The sequence below is a fragment of the Octodon degus genome, unplaced genomic scaffold, assembly GCF_000260255.1.
Source record: "Octodon degus isolate 3935 unplaced genomic scaffold, OctDeg1.0 scaffold00138, whole genome shotgun sequence".
NCBI classification, from domain to species: domain Eukaryota; kingdom Metazoa; phylum Chordata; class Mammalia; order Rodentia; family Octodontidae; genus Octodon; species Octodon degus.
In genome coordinates this window covers 2,962,211-2,981,470 of record NW_004524714.1, presented here as the reverse complement: position 1 = coordinate 2,981,470, position 19,260 = coordinate 2,962,211, and the positions used below count along the sequence as shown (strand labels likewise).

The following is a 19,260-nucleotide window of genomic DNA, read 5'->3' as shown; positions in this document are numbered from 1 at the left end:
GCTAGGTGGTGAGTGCCTGAGTGCTGCTTCAGATAAGGGGCTTGGCTGTCTTAGCCCCCAGGGAAGGCCATGCTGTGGCCAAGCAGTTTGAACAGTGGAGAACAGAGCAGAGGCTCTGGGCTTGCTGGATGAAAGGCTGAGAGGATGCCAAGGTCTGGGTGCAGAAGTGCTTCGTTTCAAAGGTGTTTCAGAGTGATGTCCCAGGAATAAAGGCTCCCGGGAGAGCACAGAGAAGGTTTTGTATTCCAGGGACCAAAATCTGGCCAGCTCAGAAGAGGCCTGATAAGAGCTCTCTGCCATTGGCTGAATTCATGCTCAGTGGAGCGAAGCCATCTGCTTTTTCCTCCTAGTTCAGTCAAACCCCAGGAAGGGGCAGGACTTCCCTACAGGCCCCCTCCTCCCCTCCCTGTCTGTGTTGGTGTGGGAATTCAGTGGTGAGATGGGCCACAAGAAGTCTGCTGCTAATGATCAAGAACCACTGGGAGGAATGCTTTAAATGTAAAGTTACTTCCATAAAGTAACCTTGATCATTCCTTTCTATACCATGTACTTTCCTAAAAAGGCTGGTGGGGGTAGAAGCCTTGGTTACATAGCCCCCAGGCTCCTTCACCTTCCCTATAGCTGACATTGGACAGTGAGGAAGCAGGAACCTGGGCCACCTGAAAGGCCAGGTACACGCCCCTGGGTCTTTGGCAGGCCCATCTCCATCAAGGTAACTTGGTGCTCCAACTCCCAAATCTGCCTGGTAAACTCTCACAAGTCCTTCAAGATGTAACACAGGGCTAGGGAAATAGCTCAGTGGTCTAAGTGCCTACCTGGCAAGTGCAAGGACCTGGGTTCAATCCCCAGTACTATATCCTGCACCAGCCCTGCACCATGCCAGCCATTGAAACCTGGCATTGTGGCACATCCCTGTAATCCCAGCACTAGGGAGGCCGAGACAGGAGGATCACTACAAATCCAAGCTACGTAGGGAGACCCTATACCAAATAAGTAAATAAATAAATAATTTAAAAAAAAAAAAAAGATGTAACACAGAAGTCCCAACCTTTCCCCTCCTTCTGGGCAGACTCAGCCATGTCATCTTTATAACCCCACAGTCCCTGTGTGCTCCTCTCGGGGGTGCTTAGCCCACTGAGATTTTAACACAGTGGCCAGACCACTTAGTGTTCACTGCATTCCCAACTTCAGGAAGTCTGTTAGGCTAGCCCCAGTGTATTAGAAATCAGGGCTATACTCCCTCCTAGAGAGCTCCTTTGTCAAACCTGATGTGCTGGTTTTAAAAAGAGAAATGATGGAGATTGGATGGATTCCAGGTGCATTCATGTACCTGCCGCCTCCCCAGGCTGAGTTCCTGGAATTCAGAGACCATAGTTTTCAAACCACCCCAACCCCTGCCTAACCTTGTGACCAGCCTGAAGTAGGCTCAGCCAGTGTTGACTACACCATATGACATAAAATGACATGCTTGATTGAATTTCCATGACAATCCTGTGAGATTATAGCTCAAAATGGGAACCCATTTTGCAGAGAGAAAATTGAGACTCAGAGGAGTTAAATAACTTTTTCATGAGCAAACAGCTAATAGTGTTGGGCCTGGGTGCAAACCCAGGTCTTTAGTCTTCTGTGCTGTGTCTACCAGCTTAGTTCAAGCTGAGGAATGTCCTGAAATTGTTGAGTGTGAGAAACCACAAATGTTCGGGCAAGAGGAGATCTGCAGGGTAACCACTGAGACCCGCCTGACTGTCAGGATGCCAGCCACATTCAGCCAGGCCTCCGCAGTTTGCCTTCTGGGTATCCTATGGAGACATGCACCCAGCTGTCTCAGGCCTCTGAAGTGAAGCAGGTGAGGTACAGATAGACCAGCAAGGAGCTGTGGAATGTCACAGCCAGAGAGGGGTTGTTTATTGTAGTGTCCCTGTTTTTAGACTAAAAGATCAAGGTTAAAGGAGACACAGCATAGCACGGGCCGGGCCCTCTGCTAAGCACACTTTCTGCAGTATTTTGTTTCACAGAGCTGTCAGTTGGGTGAAGATTAAAATAGAACCTACCTGAAGCTTCAGTGAGGAAAGTGAAGTCCAGAGGGACAAAGCAGTTTCCTGATGGCACAGGGCTAATCAGTGGAGGAAGCAAGCGCCGAGCCCAGCCCAGGCAGTTCTAAGAACCCACTCTCAGCCCCTCACACCCAGTACACCTTTCCTTCCAGAGGCCCTGCCCTCTGTCTGGCCAGCTGTGCCCCTGCCACCTCCCCGCTCCCCATGGAAAAAAAGCTGCCCATTAGCCAGTGTTGCCTACAGGTTCAGGGCCTTTCTGGAATTAGCAAGAAACTGTTCTTGCTGGTACTGGTGGTTATTTTTTAAAGTGAGAAACAAGTGTGTAAAATAGGATCGTTTCAGTAAAAGTACTGTATCTGCTCACTTATCCAGCAAAGTGGTACCCAGAGCACTAAGAGCGGACACGTGGGCAGCTTCGGCAGAGAGAATCTAGTTCTCACGTCGCAGCCCGCTTGGAAGCTGCTGCCTCCTGGATGAGTGAGAGGTTGAGCTCCAGGGAGCTGGGCTGGGCAGGCACCCTGGCAGGGGAGCCTCTGGCCTGCACCCCCAAAATTGAGGATTCAGAATCCTTGAGCACAGAGGAGTCAGCTCAAATTGTAAAGCGGCAAAACCCGAATTCAGGAGCAGCCTATAGAGCCCAAGCCTGTGAGAGCATACTTAACCTATCCCAAAGGAGCTGAGGGTACGTAATAAATTTATATCCCAAGCTTCCCAACTTGCTATGGCTCCATTTCTCCTCTCTCATAGTTTTGTTGTATTTTAGGATGAAAAGTATACATAAGGGCAGTGGAAGCGTCGTTGAAAATCCTAGGCAGTGGCAAAGGCATGGGCTTTCTGAAGCACCCTTCTGATCCCTCGATCCCTGTGAGGTGTTAACGTATCTTTAATGAGATAATGCTTTACTTCCCCTGGCCTGCTGCCAGTTGAGTGGCATTTCTAGCGTTCCAGCTCCAGGCCTTGCACAGTACACAAGCATTCAGGAGAGATATCCTAGTAGCCAATACCAAGCGTCTCATGCACAGCCTGCAAAAAATATGGGCCTCTGTTCTTTCTTGTCGGAAGCCAGTGAAAATTGGTCCTCTCCTAAGACTCCTGCTTCCTGGTTCTACCTTCAAGCATCTGTCTAAGCATTGTGGTCCCCTCTTCCTCACTGGCTCCACCAGTGGGCCCAAGGGATTGTAGGGGATTCCACAGGCCCCTGGCCTGGCCTTGACTGGTGATGGTCTCCCCTCGCTTCTGGTCACAGCCAAGGGAGGCCTGGTGGCCAGCTCAGAGGCCCACATGGCACAGGGTCCCAGGACTTACCTGATGGCTTGTCTGTGGAGGATGGGAGGCTGGTGAGGGCAGGCATGGTGGGCAGAGGTGGTGGCAGCACCTTCAGGTTCTGGTCGCTCTGGATCTCATTGGTGGAGATCTGGTTGGTGATACGGTTGTAGGTGGGTGGCTGATAGACCCGGGGTGGGGTGACAGGGGGTGGCTGGGGCATAGGCCTGGCAGCAGGAACTCTCTGGCAGTGCTCCTCAAGCTGTGCGATGACCTCTGACTGATTATGGGCCAACGTGGCCAGGTGCTGGTACTTGTGCTCCAGGTCCTTGTACTTGCTGGCCAGCTGCAGCATGTCAGCCGTCTGGTTCAGGATCCTGTTCTCCAGCTGGGAGAGCTCCAGCGCATTGTCCCGCTTGCGGATGATCTCGTGCAGGAGCTGCATGTAGAGCTGTGTAACGCGTGAGTTCATGTTGCGGCTCTCCTTGCGCAGCAACTTCACCTCACTCACGATGCCGCCATCCACCTCTACCAGCTGCTGCAGTGTCTCAATCTGCCGCTTCTGCTTGAGCAGCTCATTGTTGAGCAGCTCCAGCTCCTGCTTGTGCACACGGTTCTCCAGGAGCACCTCAGGCTCCTTGGAGTTGACGCAGATGGCGCCGGTGACTCGTTGCTGTGGTACGATGAAGGTATAAGTGCACTTGTCCTGGGACTCGCCTGCTCGCTTATACCTGTTGAGGTAAATAAACTCACTCTGTGAGCCCTCCTCAGTGCCCTCAAAGCCATCCTCTGGGCCTGCAGCAGCTCCCAGCGTGGCCAGCAGTCCCAGCCACCAGCACGTCAGACACAGTGGCCGCATGGTCCTTGCAAAGCAGTAGGTAGTCTTTGTTAGATGGAATCTATGCAAGCCTGAAAACAGATAAAGGGGAGCATCAGTGAAGCTCATCCCTGCCTGTGGCCTGTGCCATCCTGATCCCATCCTTCTTGTCAGGCAGAGCGATGCCCTAATGCAGCTTGGGAGGATATATTCTGTTCTACGGGAGTTGGGGTGGGCGTTGTGGAAGCAGTCAATTTGCAAGCCTCAGAAAGAGAGAGCAGGCCCCAGAAGAGAGAGAAGGGAAGAGAGTGGGCCTGGGAGTCTTGAGGTTGGAGCTGTGGCTCTGCCGCTCGCAAGGCCTGAAATCTTTGTGTCTGTTCATTCCACACTGTGATGCTTGCACTGCTCCAGTGTAGCACCTGCTGTGGGTTTTCCTTTGCTGCACTTAAGCTTTGTGGTGGCAGGCCCTGGGTCTGACCTTACCTTACATCTCTAGAGTATGGCATGGAACAGGCTTTCAGCAAATGTTTGTTAAACTAATGAATTGCTAGACACAGTGTGGAATGTGTTCAGTGTGTAGTGGGCAGTGTCAGTAGAAGGATGTGTCCGGTCACATGGCTCTCGTCACTGTGTGAGCCAAAGCACAGAGCTCCAAACAGGAACAAACAACCAGGCTCTTCTACATCCAAATATTCGCGGCAGCCAGTGATTGCAGTCCAGTCGCGCAACATGATTAAATCAGACTGGAGCAGAAGACAGGCGCGTGGGCCATTCATCCCTCCCCGGCTGTGCATCGAGCTTCACAGCGTAGAGGGCAGAGTGCTAGCTGCTGTGGACAGAGCTGCAACAGGGCCGAGCCAGCCCTGCCCTCACAGGGCTTCTTAAGCATCACAGGATCCCCAGATACTGGGAACCAAGAGTGTCCTGTGCTGCGGGAGGGAATCACAGGGGCCTGACTGACGTGGTGGAGGTCAGGACCGCTTCCTTGAGAAAGTGACCTCTACACTGACCCTCAGGGGACAAGAAAGAGGCAGATTGGCCAGCCGGGGATACTCGCTGTTTCCTCTTCTGGTGCCTTGAGGACAGTGCCCTGCAGTCCTTGCCCCGCCCACCATTGCCCCGCAGTTCCTCCCCAAACTGCTGTTTCTTGATATGTGCCCTAAGTCTCTCGACCTCACAGCCCTGCTCTTCCATTTTTCTGCCCACCCTTCCCCTGGCAAACTCCTCCAAAGAGTTGCCTACACTCAGGATCCCAGGAAGCTCCTCTCTATTCCCTGGAGCCTAGGCCCAGCCTAGGCCCCTGCAGACACTGCAGCCAGGTCACGAGTGACCAGCATCAAATGGCTGCACCCAGTCCCTGGCTGCACCTTCTCAGCTGGTTCACCCCATGCTCTTGTCTTTAAGTCTGGAGTCTCGTTGGCCTTCTAGATCTCCTCCAGGCTTTGGTTAGCTTCAAGCACCGATCATACCCATGCACTCTCTGCCTGCCCCCACACTCACATACCCAGTATTTCTTTTATATTTCCACCTCACTGTCCACTGGGCATCTCAGACTCCACTTACTCTGTTTTTTACCATGCCTTTACCCCCGCCTGCTTCTCCCAGTTTATCCTATATGAGTAAATGCCAACTGTGTTCTATATATATATTTTTTTTTTTCTATATATTTAGTACAGGGTCTATAGCGTCTCACTACACAGATCCTACTCATAGTGATCCTCCTGTTTCCAGCTTCCCAGCCACTGGGATTACAGGCGTGTATCACCGTGCCCAGTCTCCAACTATGTTCTAGTTACTCAAGTCAAGCACTGTGAAGTGGTCCTCAGCTCCTTTCTCTCGTTCATACCCCACATTAAATTTGCTGAGTTATGACATCGTAGAAACATTCCCAGAATGCTCTGTCACCCCAAACCCAGTGCAGCCTACCTTCACCTTCACTTGGACTGTTACAGTCATTCCTAACTGGTCTCCTGCCCCCACCCCCACCCCTCCAGCTTGTCCTCAACTCAGAAGCTGTAGCTTTTACCAAAGTCAGATTGGATTGCCCTTCTCTTCAAAGCCCAACAGTGGCTCTCCAATTTTTGTTTTTTTGCTCTCCACTTTGGAGTGAAGGTTAATGACTATCTCAGACCCTCCATGTCCCACCTCTGCTCCCTCGTGCATCCCTTAGACCCCTACCCACCCTCCTCAGACACCAGCTCAACCCATGGGCCTCAGACTGTTCCTCGAGCTCACCTGGTGCACTTGCAGGTCAGGGCTTTCGTTCTTGCTATCCTTGAGCAGAATGCTCTGCCCTCTCCGTGCCCGCACCCTGGCCTCTTTCAGGTCTATATTGAAATAGCCGCTTCTCAGAGAGGTCCTCCATGTTTAGGTAAGATCGTGACCTCTGCCTTTCCCTTTAGAGTCCCTGTCACCATCAGATGCATGCCCTCACCTTGCCCCATGGCGTTCTCCATGAGGGTAGTGGTGAACTCCGTGAGCCACGCTCAGCACGTGGCCAGGAATGCACAGGCACTCTGAAGTTGGTTGACAGAGTGGCATACATAGCCACCACCACCTGTGGTGCAGTGGGAAGGCTGTGAAAAGGGATCTGAGGCACTGGGGAGCTCAGGACAAGGACTCCCAGAGGGGCAGAGCTGTGTCAAGGAGGGCTGTGGAGCAGATTCATTAGGAAGTCCTTAACATCCACGCCTTGTGCGGGGCCACCATCTGCCTGACCTGGGGCTGCTTTCCGATAGTCACACTATGTCCTCTGATGGTGGATACTATTGTTATTTCCATTTTACAAAGGAGGAAACTGAGATTCAGAGACTACATGACCTGTCCACCATCACAAATCTAAAAAGTGGCACAACCCACCCCTGGTCTGAGGACCACAGACCTTCAAACACTAATGACTAACTGCTCAGAAATGAGCTTAATCTGGCTTAGTAATAAAAGGAAGGGGGGAGAAGCACTAACATGATCATGTTCTGGTTTCCTGTTCATCTGCGCTAAAATATAAGCCATTGCACAGGACTCAAAGGTTTACCCTCCCTGGACTGGTGGGGTGCTTCCCCAGGAGCCCCTGGCTTCCACCTGGTGCTAGCCAATGAGCACAGACAGAGTAGACCCTGTGCTTCACACGGCTGTGCTAAGCGAGCCATTTTCACTGAACAACAGCACCCAAAAGTGCTACCAGTGGGCAGCTCAGGTCTTTCAGGTAAGCAGAGAGGTATCTGAGAGCCTTTGGCTTGGATTTGGGGCTACACTGGGAGGTGGGGCTGCTGTGACATCAGTGGAAACCAGGCGGCGTTTGGGAGTGTTTGTCTGGTTTCCAAAGCACTTGCTGCTTCTAGGCGGGTGGCCATGCCTGCCCCAGAACAACAGTGGGGAGGAGCCAAGCTTCAGGCTAGGGAGGGCCTGCCTGTGCCTTCCTTAGTTGCCTCACCTGCTGTGGCTGGTAACAAACACCTCTGTACCACTGGGGCCTGGCCTCTGCCATTGCCCAAGACATTGCCAGAGGCCTGGGGAGGGACCTGGCTCTAGGAAAAGGGTTGATTTCCAAACCTTCCCAGGCTTCCAGACCCTAGAGGCTGTACTGTGTATCTGGGAGTTCTAGCCCTTCATAAGCATGGTTCTCAGAACTTCCCAGGAGAGCCCTTACCCTTGACCCTGAGATCTTGAAGGCTGAGGCTCCTCTGTGGAATGGGGTGATATAGATAAGCAACATGGAGGATTTCAGAAACTAGGATAAAAAAAATAAAAGGATACAAAGGAAAGATCATTTTGTATTTATATATGCAAAATAGGATAAATTTACAGCTACTTTCCCTTAACTCAATGAGAAGAAAGAAGTGTACTAACAGTGTTTGGACAGAATATCCTGTCTGCTTCTTATACTATGGATAACCACTAAGAAGATAACAATGTACAGTGTATTGACTATCAAAACTGTCCTATTAATCAGCTGTGAAACTGTCTCATTCATATTTATTTCTCAATAAAAAATAAATATATATAAGAAAAATTAAAAAATAAGACAAAAAAAAAAAAAGAAAGAAACTAGAAGTTGGAGTAACATGGTAGTCATAGTAACAAGAACCAAACAATAGTAGCAGTATAAACTAAGGGTAGGACAGACCTTGAATCCTTACAGTTACCCCATGAGCAGGTACCGCTGCTACCCCATTTCACAAAGGGGGTCTTGATGTAGGTTACAGAGCCTCCCAGCCCAGAGGCAGCCTGAAGCTCAAAAAGGTGTCAGGTAACTGGCTCAGAGGCACACTGCTAGTGGTGGGGCCAGTCCTGGAGCTGCAGTCATTCTGGGTATCACTGTTCCTCTCCACAGGGCCTGGGCTCTGAGCACCTTGAGCCTACTGACTTACAGGGAGAAGGGAAGGGCTGGGGCAGAGCGCTGCACTGGGGCCTGACGCATGCTGTCCCTGGCCACCCAGAAGGTTTGCTCTTCCTCCATCTGACCGGTGGAGGTGTAGAGCAGGACCACTGAGTTGCCCAGGAATGGTGGCAGGTAAGAGCAGAGCTGCCCCCGTGGACCTCAGGCTGCCTCTTCCCAAGGGCTAAGCTCCCTGGGCAGCCCTTGGCCTCCCAGGCATTTATTTTCTGTGAAGATTTCAAGCCCCTAGACTTTTGCTGGCTTGGCAGTTCTGAAGGGGCAGCAGTGAGTGTGTTTACCCTTGCTCTCTTGGTATTTACTCAGCTAATTGCATCCCAAGAGGAATAGCCCCTAGTGTTCCAGTGTTTCGGGCTGGAGAAGAGCTCAGCTGCAAGCAAAGCCCTGCTCCTCAGTTTCTTCCTTTGACCAACAAAGAAAAGCAAATCCAACTGTTTTCCTTGGCTCTAAAATTAAAGTAAAAATGACTCTCAAAATTGCTTTTCCACATTGTGTTGTGTGGAGTTTCCATTGTACACGGGCTTTCCTCCCTACCAGTGACTGCTCCACGTGACAGCCGCTGCACAAGGCAGGCTTGGGTCCTACCCAACCTCTGGCCTGTGTGCTGGAGCCACATACAAGGTGTCCACATGCCTCTCACCACATGGCACTGCATCCCAGGTAAAAGTGTCACCTTGGTAAATGGAGCTGCGTGCCCTGTGGCAGAACCTCCTGGATCAGGGCCACTTCTGAGTTCTCACCCAAAGGTTAGAAATGAGAAAAGTTTAAATAATAAAAAATGATAACTACAGCCAGTTACCACTACAGTACAAGTACTCTGCGTGTATTATCTCATTTAATCCTTCTAACAACCTTGGATGAGGGGCCCTGTTGTTTTAGGCCCACTGTGTGTGCTGGCTGTCGTTGTGCCCTCTGAAATTCTAGGGCCATGATGGCAAACCTTTTAGAGCTTTCAGGAATAACAAACACCCAGCTGTGGCATGAGTGCCACGTGTTCGTCACCACTGCTTCAGGCCTCAACGCACAGCCCTGGTCTTGCAAATATATTACAGCTATTTTCCAATTCCCACAAAGATGCTTTTAAGGCTAATAACTTGCAGGTGAGGGAACTATTGAGCTTTGAATCATGTGCCCAAATCACCTAATTACTAAGTAGCAGGGCTAGCAACAGAATCCCAAAATACACCCCAAAGTATACTTGCTATGAAAGTACCAAGGTGAGAGGAAACCCAAGAGAGAACGTTCTCTGGCCTTCAGGCAGTAGGAGGATGGGAGGACCCCTGGGGTCCCCAGGACTGTAGAGAGCAAAGTGACCTCTGACTTAAGTTGTGCTCTGAGGAGCCCTTTCATCATTGCCTGAAGGACTCGTGGAACACCCTACCCCCAGCCAACGCCGCACACCTTCCACGCACAGACAGTGGCTGGTGATGAGTCCAGGCCAGAGGCATCCCAGCCTTGCAGCAGGCCTGAGAATCGAGCCTCTGTCAAGGTGGCAGAGGCATCTGAACTGCTCCTGATGTCTAGGTTCTAGAAAGCTAGAAACTCAAGCTGTGTTTGAGACTGGTGGACCAAAGCATGAATCAAGATAGTAAACCTATGTCAGGACAGAAAAGAGACCAGTGAAAATTTAAACAGTTGTACCTTTGAAAGCTGGTAGAAAGGCTTGGTGTGGGGGCAGAGCGGCACCCAAACAGCCACTGAGCCAGGGCACAGGAGGGAGTCAGATAAAGGAAAAAAACAGGAGAAAAGGCACAGGAGGGCTGCTGACCTATGCCCAACAGTAACGGCTGCTGTTTGTCGTAAACTTGGGTGCTCTGTGTATGCTATTTCTTTGGCTCTCGTAGCCCAGGAATAGAAGGCCATAGACCTTGGCTGGCCCCACCAAGGCCTGTGCTCCTATGTGACTGTTAACAGTGTCCTTTCTCACTCCCGAAAGTATGCTGATCAGGCAGCCTTTCCTAGGAGAAAAGTGTTATCCGCACCAGACATGGAGGAAACCCAAGTGCAGAAAGGTTGGGCGACGCCTGTCACTTGGAGTAAATACTGGGTCTGGGATTCAGCAGACATTGCCGGCCTTATAGCCTCACTCCAACCAAGGTCGTCTCTCCAGCCAGTATGAATAAAAGGTCCCTGTTTGTTTGTTTGTCCAATGCCAGGATGCAGATTATTTCTTACTCACTGTTGACCGAATGGGTAGAAATGGCTTTCAGGTCAGCACAAGGGTGAGTTTTGTTGAACCTTAGAAACAGCTTTTTGATCTTGCAAGTGGTGAGACCCTAGCATGGGCATCTGGATGAGTAGTGGCAGGCTCACCTTAGAAAGCCAGGAGAAGGGACTATGTATCATTTGTCCTCGGTGATTCACCCCCAGCCTGGAGGCCAGGGAGGGAATAACCAAGTCTCCAGCTGCCATCTTCTCAGCACAGAATCCTGTGAATCATCGCCCCCGGGAGGCCATGTGGGCACCCAAGGAGGCTGCTCCTAAACCCTGTGGTCCAACTCTCAGAAGACCTACAAATGAACAATGTGTCCCTCCATCTAGCCTTCTACCACTCATCCATTTAGCCTTCCCATCTAGCCGAGGCGTGTGACTTCAGCCCACAGGAACACAAGCGTAAACCAGAGAACCTGATAGCCCAAGACTGGAAGTCTGTCATGTATGCCTGTAGGTGACTGGGGTGGAGAGGGGGTGCCCATGACTGGACTCTCGTGCTCCTGGCGTGGCTGAGCTGCTGGCTCCAGGCAAGGGCTGAGTGCATGGAACCGGGTTGTGGTCACACTGAGATCATAGGGCAGAGGGGATGTGGTTAGGCAGTGGGGAGCTGGTTGTCTTTGCCAGAGGAACAAGGATACTGCTGATACTTTTCCATGGTGCACTTTTTGGGAACCATTTTGAGATTTCCCCAAAGTCCATGCACTGAGCCCTCTGTGCCAGGAGCGATGGCCACCAGAGCAGAGGCAGGGAATCTGCAGAAGCCATCTGAAAGTCCAGCTTTGGAGTTGGCTGTTGCATTTCCGACACTGCCTGCTGTGCTCTGGAGCCAGGAAACTAGCCCCATATGCGAGGGAGGATGAGAGACTGGGTGGATAGCACTCTCTTGGGTGAATTCCTAGGAAATCCAGGCCTCACTTGGAGTTGCTTTTCTGGGCCAGCTGAGCAGATGAAGTCACTTGCCTTGGGGCACAGAGCTGCCAAATGGTAGAGCTGTGCTTGGAGCAAGACCTGTATCCTCGAGAGCCAGCTTTCTTACCCACACAATCCTACCTGGCTCCTGACCTTTGGGTGCTCCCTCCCCTGCAATCCACACTGTGCTCACTTCTGGGACCACCTTTCTCACACTCACACCTGGTCATGTCAGCATCCTCCTCACAGACAGCCTCCTGCCTTTGCACATGCTGTTTTCTTCCCCACTGTCCTACCCGATGGGTGCCTGTCTTCCTTTTCAAGGTGGCCTCTCTCTCAGGGTCATCTCCCTGTGGAGACACATTTGCAATGAGGTCCTTTCCTTCTAGCTTGCAGGTGCAGCTGTAGCTGCCTCTATCCAACCCAGCATCCAGGACCCAGACTGTATCTATCTGCCCTACACCGTAAGCTTCTTACGAGCAGGTGGAGAGCAGATTCCTCTCTGAATGCCCCAGACCCAGGAGGGCACATGGACTACTGAACAGGAACTCAAGGATTGTGTTCATTCCACATTTCCTAAGTATCTTCTCAGTTACAGGGATGAGGGTAGGGTGGGGAGGAGATAGAGCAGGGGCAAAAAAAGAGGAGGTATCCGCCGTACTAGGCACTCATCATAATGCAGGGATGACACCCAAATAGGGTGGCTCGGGGGGCCTAATCCAGCTCTGGGGATTGCTAGGGCACAGGTGATGAGAGGCCAGGAGAGGTGCCCCAGAAGAGCCTGGCTGTACAGCAAGAAAGGGCCTGCCATGTTTCCTGGTGGAATGTCTTAGGTTCCTTTTTGTTGCTGAGACAAAATACCTAACATCCAAAGTTAAAGGAGAAAAGGTTTCGTCGTGAAAGGCTTCAGTACGTAATTGGCTGGCTGAAAGGCAGGTGGCATGGCTGAGGAAAAACAGCTCATGACAGGAAGAGAAGGCAGCAAATGACAAACAAACACTAGCCACAGCAGACCTCTTTCTGTCTCTCCTATTTTACCCAGGCTACCTACACCTAGGGCAAGTGGCGCTCACACCCCAGGTGGGGCAGCCTTCATCCTAGTGTCCTACCATGAATCCATTCCAGCATCACAGCCTAAATCCTAGCATCACAACCTGTAGCTCCAGCTACCTCTGAAAAGCTCTGACTGTGTAAAGCCTTGGGGGCCTTCTAGATACAAACCGTGGCAGGCAGCCTAGTTAGCTTCAAAGTGTGGGTTCCAAGGAGTCCAAGTTTCATCACTCCAGGGCCTTATTCATTCCACACATCCCTTCCCTGTCTGGCGGGGGTGGGCCTGGAGGATGGGTAATGGCTGAGGCATACACGGTCTTCCCTGGCAGAGGTTAGAGTGGGACCTCTTCAGGCAGGACTTTGGGCAACTGGGACATAAGAACAGAATTCATCCTGGGCTTTTGCACAGTGGCCTTCACCCACATGCCTGAGGACTGGGCAGCAGAGGGGACCGGGCTGTGCGGCTGCTGGCCCCAAGACAGGCTCATTTCACCAGAGATCAGACATGATACAATAGCTGATTGTCAGAGGCCTGGCTCCACCACCCAACATTTTAACATTCCTGTGATCAGAATGTGTCTCACAGTTGATGTGTGCGTGGAACAGGACATTGTACTATCGTAGCGCTCCCTTCCCAGAGCTGTTATTAAATCAGTCATAAGACTTGCAGTCCCTGTGAGGGAATATAGTTTTGTCATAGAAACCCCCAAATGAGGTTTCTGATGTAAGTTATGTACAACCACGAACTCTGAGATGTCTGTGGCTGAATAACCCTTCTATTTGGGGTGTTTGCTGTTCCGTGTATTGACTTTTCTTTGAGGCTTCTGCATAAGAGTTGTGTGGGCTGAAATGGGCAGGCTAGAGTAAGCATAAGTCTAGGTTTGAATCTTTGCTTTTTGGCCACTTGTGGGACAGGTACTGTGCCTCTAAGCCTCAGTTTCCACTTCTGCAAAATGGGGACAGCACTACCCATCTTCAAGACCCTCTTTGCTCCACAGGCTCTCATACTATTGTGTGTTTGTGTTGTCATTTACCATCTGCCTGGCTCCTTCTGCTGGGCTATGGGCTCTACAAAGCACAGCCCCACCCCCAACTGTGAGTTGTCAGTTGAGATCATTCCACATTAAATGGGCCATGCTTCCAAAGGCCAGAGGTTGAAGGGACCTGCTCTGGGCAAGGCTGCTGTCTCTTCTGCTGTGGCTACCAGTGCCATCTCCCCATGCTGTCTCAGGAGCTACTCCAGGGCAGCCTAGGGAGCTCCACTTCCGAGACTCCACTCCAAGTAGGGATGATGGAAAGAAAGAAGTGGTGTCTTGGTGATGTAGACAAACGCTTCCTTGAGGCCCTGCCCCCAAGGGCTAGTGCCAGATCTCTGCTGTTGGGGGAGTGCCGCTGTGTACCCAGGATGTGTGTGTGGCTGCCGGCGCTCATTTCTAAGAGGTAAAACAGTTGTGCCTCCTTTGTCTCACAAGTAGGTGCCATGGACAGCAAGCTATGCACAGAACCTGTGAGCATATGGCTCTCATGCGGGGCAGGTACAGCGCTCTGTAGGTCAACAGCAGCAGACCTGGCTGCTGGGGACAGACTGCTGGCAAGGACCCCATGATAGCATCAGGGTAAGAGAAGTTGAGACACCATGAACAAAGCAGTGGGGTGAGCTGAAAGAAGCCAGGATGGGAGCCAGCCAGTCTTGGGTTCCAGATCTACATAATCACTTGGCCTTTGGGCAATTATCTTCTCTGAGCCTTAGTTTTCTTATCTTTGAAATGGAATGCTAAAAATAGAACCTACCTCCTAAGGTTATGGTAAGGATTAAAGGAGATCAATACATGTCTCAACCTTGTGGGTCCTTCATAAGTCACTGTGGGATCAACAGTACTGGCAGTGCCCCTAGACGTGTGCAGTACACATTTGCATCTGTTCCACCTTTATTGACAAGCAGTAAGTTTTTGTTAGAGGCCCACAGAGTCAGTCAGAGTGTCTGGCCAGTCTCAAAGCTTTGTGCTCTAGGCCATTGTGCTCTGGGACACAACAGTGACTTCAACAGTGGCTTCTACAGCCCCAGAAGCTAGTGCTAGAAAATCACGTATTTCACAACAGCTTTCAAAATGCCTGAGAGCTCAGGGAGTCTACAGGACAGAAGCTGCTGTCCTGGGCTTGGATCCACCAGTGTTGTGTGGAGCAAGACCTACCACCATGGCCAGGGTTGGTGGTGGCCCCTTCTTACCTCTCCCTCCGCAACTACAGGACAGGTGTGGCCGTTGGTCCTGGTACAGCTTGGAGGAAATCCCGTGTTCTCACCCCCTGTAGTTCTAGGAGATGCCAACAGGCAGACAGTAGTGCTGGTGAGGTTGTGGGATGGATGGGTACTGTGCCTGTGGGGTTGGGATGGGGGCTTTGGTCCGGGTGTCTATACTTTTCCTTAGTGTGAACCTCAGGGACTCGGGCACACTGTTGATGGCCCCAACTCCTACTCTACTGGAAGGTTCCTCAGTAGGTAGTAGCGGTGGCCACAGAACTGGCTCTGCTTCCTGGAACTTTTCTGAAAACTGTAGTAGGGTTCTTCCATGTGTCAAGAACAGAGAAAGAATGTGGGTCCCTGTGGGTCCCTCTCTGTGAAGTTTGTCCCACACAGGGACTCACAAAAACTGGTGACTAATGTTTTCTAAGGGTTTGCTGCACACCAGGCACTGTGTCAAGGACTAGGGTCACATGTGTTTCTTCTAAAAAGCAGCGTGTGTGGCTCAGGGTGGCCTTGGTGCATCATGGACAAGCCACATAGCCTTTGGCATGGCATTTCCCCCTGCCTCAGTTTCCTCGCCTGTAAATGGAGGTGGGTAAGTGTCCACATTGTAGAGTGCCTTGAGGATTCTGTGAGCTGGGAAGCACCTGGCTCAGCTGTTTCTGAGGTGGGTACTATTACTGTCTCATTTCACATGTCAGGAAACAGGGTTAGCACGGTGAGCTGTTGTGCCAGAGCTGCCTGGCTAGTAAGTAGAAAAGCCCAGACTTGAAGCCAGCTCATGACCTCTACCCTACCCTGCCTGCACTTGGAAAAACCCATGTGAGGAGCAGTTGGCCAGCTTTGGAAGTGGCGTTCTCAACTTTCTTCAGAGCCTGGTGAAAAGAGATCCTTTCCTGAGAAACTGAACTGGCCGCTGAGAGCTCTCATAATCCCACACAGAGGCAATAGCTGACCCGTGACACACATATCACGGAGGCAGGGGGAAGGATCAGTGAAGAATTTCTGTGTGGAAGTGTTATCTAACCATGAGCACTTTGAAGGGACGTGGTATGTGATGCCTACACCATCCCTTGCTGGCCTGCCAGGGAAGCCAAGTCTAGCTGGTGAGGACCCCTGGGGCCAGCTAGTGCTAGGAGGGGGCAGGCTCCCTTGGGCGTGCAGGGAAGACCACGGCAGCACTTTGCCCCAGTCACAGTGGCAGGAACTGTGGGTGACACGTCCCACTCAGTGCAGGCAAGAAGGAAGCCTGGGCTCCTCTCCTCAGCAGCTGCAAGGGTGTGAGCGAAGGCCAGCGCCTGGCTGCCTCAGGACTGCATTTGCTTCTGCTTTTGCCTTGGCAAGTTCCCGTCCTAGGTGCTTTGGAGTCCAGAGCCTAGAGACACTTGCCAAGCCATTGGCTACCCTGTCACTGCCATTGAGACTCTCAGCCTGCCAACCCTGAAAACGGCGGGCACACACACACACACACACACACACACACCAGCTGTTGCTGTTCCTGTGCACTCAGGAGCCACTTGCCTTCACCCCAAAGGTTTTTTGTCTGGGACTCACTAATGAAGTCCTCAACTTCCCACCCCACGACTTTGCACCCAACCCTGCCCCTGCTGAGGTTTCTACAGTGCTGCTGGCATATCCTTGTTTGGCTCCAGATAAAAGCAGTAGTGACCCCTGTGGGTCAGCTGCACAGACCCCACAGCTGGAGGGGTGCTAGTGGTTAAGTCCCCAGCCACGGGGGAGGGGCAGCTGCATGCCTGCCCCTGCCCCTTTTGCCCCTTTTGCCCCTTTTGCCCCTTTTGCTACAGCACTGCTCCTTACCTCTTCTCCTGCTTGGCTCCCAGGGCGGTTCCTCACATGCTTCACGGTGGCAGCCTGTCCACAGACTCCAGGAGGGGACCCAAGTCGCAGGCCACACTGGCAGCCCAGCAGCACTGCCTCACTGGCTTCTGCCGGCTCTGCCTGCAGTTGGCTCTTCGGGATGGGTCGGGGGCTGGCCCGGGGGCTGGCCCGGGTGCTGTCGGGCTGATTGCAACCTGCTTTTGCTCACAGCTGGGTGGGCAGCCACCTCAGTGCCATGCTGTGCAGGTCTGGGGCTCTGGGCAGCACCGCTCAAGGCTCAGGGTCCATCCTCATGCCGACTACAGCAGCCTCATTTGAACTCCCAACTCCTTTGTGGAGCCCTTACATGCCGCCAGAGGAAACTGTGAGCACAGCCTGACCCTGGTTGGCTGCAGGCACTTTTCTCCACCCACCAGTGCAAGAGGATCCCCCAGGCCCCAGAAAGGCTCCGGGCCTCCCCTCAGCCCCAGACAGGGGCGGGCCGCCCAGTGATGTCACACTAGCTCCGGCCCCAGCTGGCCTGGCCCCTCCCGCCTGCTTTGGCGGCCTCGGCAGCCCCCTCCTTCCTTGGCACAGGCAGCCTGGCCAGCCCTACTCCCTAGCTCACCCACTCAGCAAAGCCTGGGCAGCTCCAGCGCGCCCTGCGGAGGCAGAGTGCATCCCTTCGCCCCAGGTAATGGTTTAGATCACTGCAGCTGTGCTTGCAGTCGGCCTCCTGACTACTTCCTGCTGTGTGCTGCCCCACAGAGCTGATCTATGATCTCTGGCCGTGGCTCAGCCCCAGAGCCTGGCTTGTTAGCTCCCTCCCTCTCCTCTCCGAGCCCCGAGGAAGGAAGCCCAAGGCTGAGCACACAGAAGCTGACTGCATTAGCTTGAGACAGTGGCTTAGGACCACAGGCTCAGTGGGTGCATGGAGAAGAGCTATTCCTTACCCCAGAATCACCTCTCAGTCTCCCTTCCCTGCAGCAGTGAGTCTACCTCATCTGCCTAGTTACCCTGTAATCTACCTCACTGAGCTGCCCTAATGGTTTTGCATTGGCTCAAAGATGCTGCGGGATATGCTGCCAGGGGTCTCAGGCTCCAAGCCTGCCCTTCAGCTGGGGTTTGGGGAATCCTCTAGGACCAAAGCCTGGGACCACTGGAGTCCACAGCAGACTCTGCCATGTTGGAGCTCAGCAGTTCACAGGGCAGGAGAGTGTCAGATACCATCCAGCAAGCATTCTCCACTCAGCCTGTCAGACCAGAGATGGGAGGAGGACAAGCTCCACAGGTACCCAGGAGTAGAGGTTCATCCCTCCTGCTTGAACTGTGGGAGCAGACACCGAGTCCAGGGAACTGAAAGAGCCACTGAAAGGTTTTGAACAACACAGTATGGAGACATAACCTGCTTTTATTTTGGTTGTTGAGTAGAGACTGGCCCGAGGGAGGCCACAGAGCAGGCATTTGGAACTGGTCACCATCTCAGCTGTCCTGGCGAAAGAAGTGACTGATGCTGCAGCAGTCCTGGGCCTATAGGAAGTCCCTAGGACTATCCTGCCCTCTGGGACCTGGTAGGCCCCAAACCCCTTGGCTTCCATAAGCATTCTCTTTTCCTGGGTCCCATCAAATAAGAGAAGGAACGCCAGGGTCTTAGCCGTGTTTGCACACCTCTCTGCCCCTTTGGTGGCTCAGGACAGTCACATGCCCACTAAGAAGAGCTTAAGAAGCTCCAAAGTTATATGTAGTTATGCCACTCACTATCTCTAAGCCTCACCTTCCTTAACTGTAAAATGAGGATAGTGTAAATTATCTGCCTCACAGGGCTGTTGTGAAAATTGAATACAGCATGACACATGAGTGTAATGCACACTGATTAGTGTGTCATTCAGTGACTGTTAGGTGAAATAAGTTTCATTCCTTCTTTCACTGGCCTGAGTAGCCTGAAAACAGGGGCCTGTGTGAGCTACATAGGACAGTCCTGTTGTATGACCCATGGGGAGGCAAGAACTAATGACCAACTGGCTAGGAAGAGTGAAGAGCTGGGTGCAGGTCCCAGCCCTGGCACTAATCTTGACAATTTTCTTATTCTCTTTGAAACTTTGTTTATGTATTTATAAAAACAGAAATACTTTATGCTCAAGATGAGTATGAGGGTTGAATAAGATATACACCTAGAGCCTCGCCTTCGGCACCCAGTGCTCTTGCCCTGTTCCCCATTCTTCCCCTGCTCACCCAGAGCATCTCCCTTAGACTTCTTCTTCTTTTTTTTTTTTTTTTTTGAGAACCCACAGTTCAGTTTTATTCAGAGGAAAGAAAACCAGCAACTTTTGCTCAGACTAGAAGAAATTCAGCCATTGGTTTGGAATCTGTAATTCAAACTACACATTCAATGAAGAGAATATTATGCTAATACAATTGTTTTGCTTCTGCATTTGTCTACTGTTTGTCTAATATTAACAATTATAAACAGAGCAGTGCAACTAGTATTTGGAACAATCCT

At 51.8% G+C, this 19,260-nt stretch overlaps 2 protein-coding genes across 9 annotated transcripts in view; one reads left to right on the top strand and one right to left on the bottom strand.

The window, feature by feature from the left end:
* Angptl2 (angiopoietin like 2) overlaps positions 1–17,247 on the bottom strand; it is a 32,662-nt gene extending 15,415 nt beyond the window's left edge. Inside the window, exons 1-3 of one of the 2 annotated variants that reach the window (XM_023701693.1) lie at positions 16,761–17,247; positions 11,947–12,000; positions 3,360–4,226 (exon numbers count right to left, since the gene is read on the bottom strand). In XM_023701693.1, coding sequence (XP_023557461.1) covers positions 3,360–4,176 — 817 coding nt within the window. In that variant the 5' untranslated portion in view covers positions 4,177–4,226; positions 11,947–12,000; positions 16,761–17,247. The remainder of the gene's footprint in view (positions 1–3,359; positions 4,227–11,946; positions 12,001–16,760) is intronic. The other variant, XM_004641555.2, reaches the window with a different exon arrangement.
* Positions 1–19,260, top strand: part of Ralgps1 (Ral GEF with PH domain and SH3 binding motif 1) — a 291,187-nt gene that overhangs the window by 187,545 nt on the left and 84,382 nt on the right. The gene's annotated exons all lie outside the window — the stretch shown is intronic.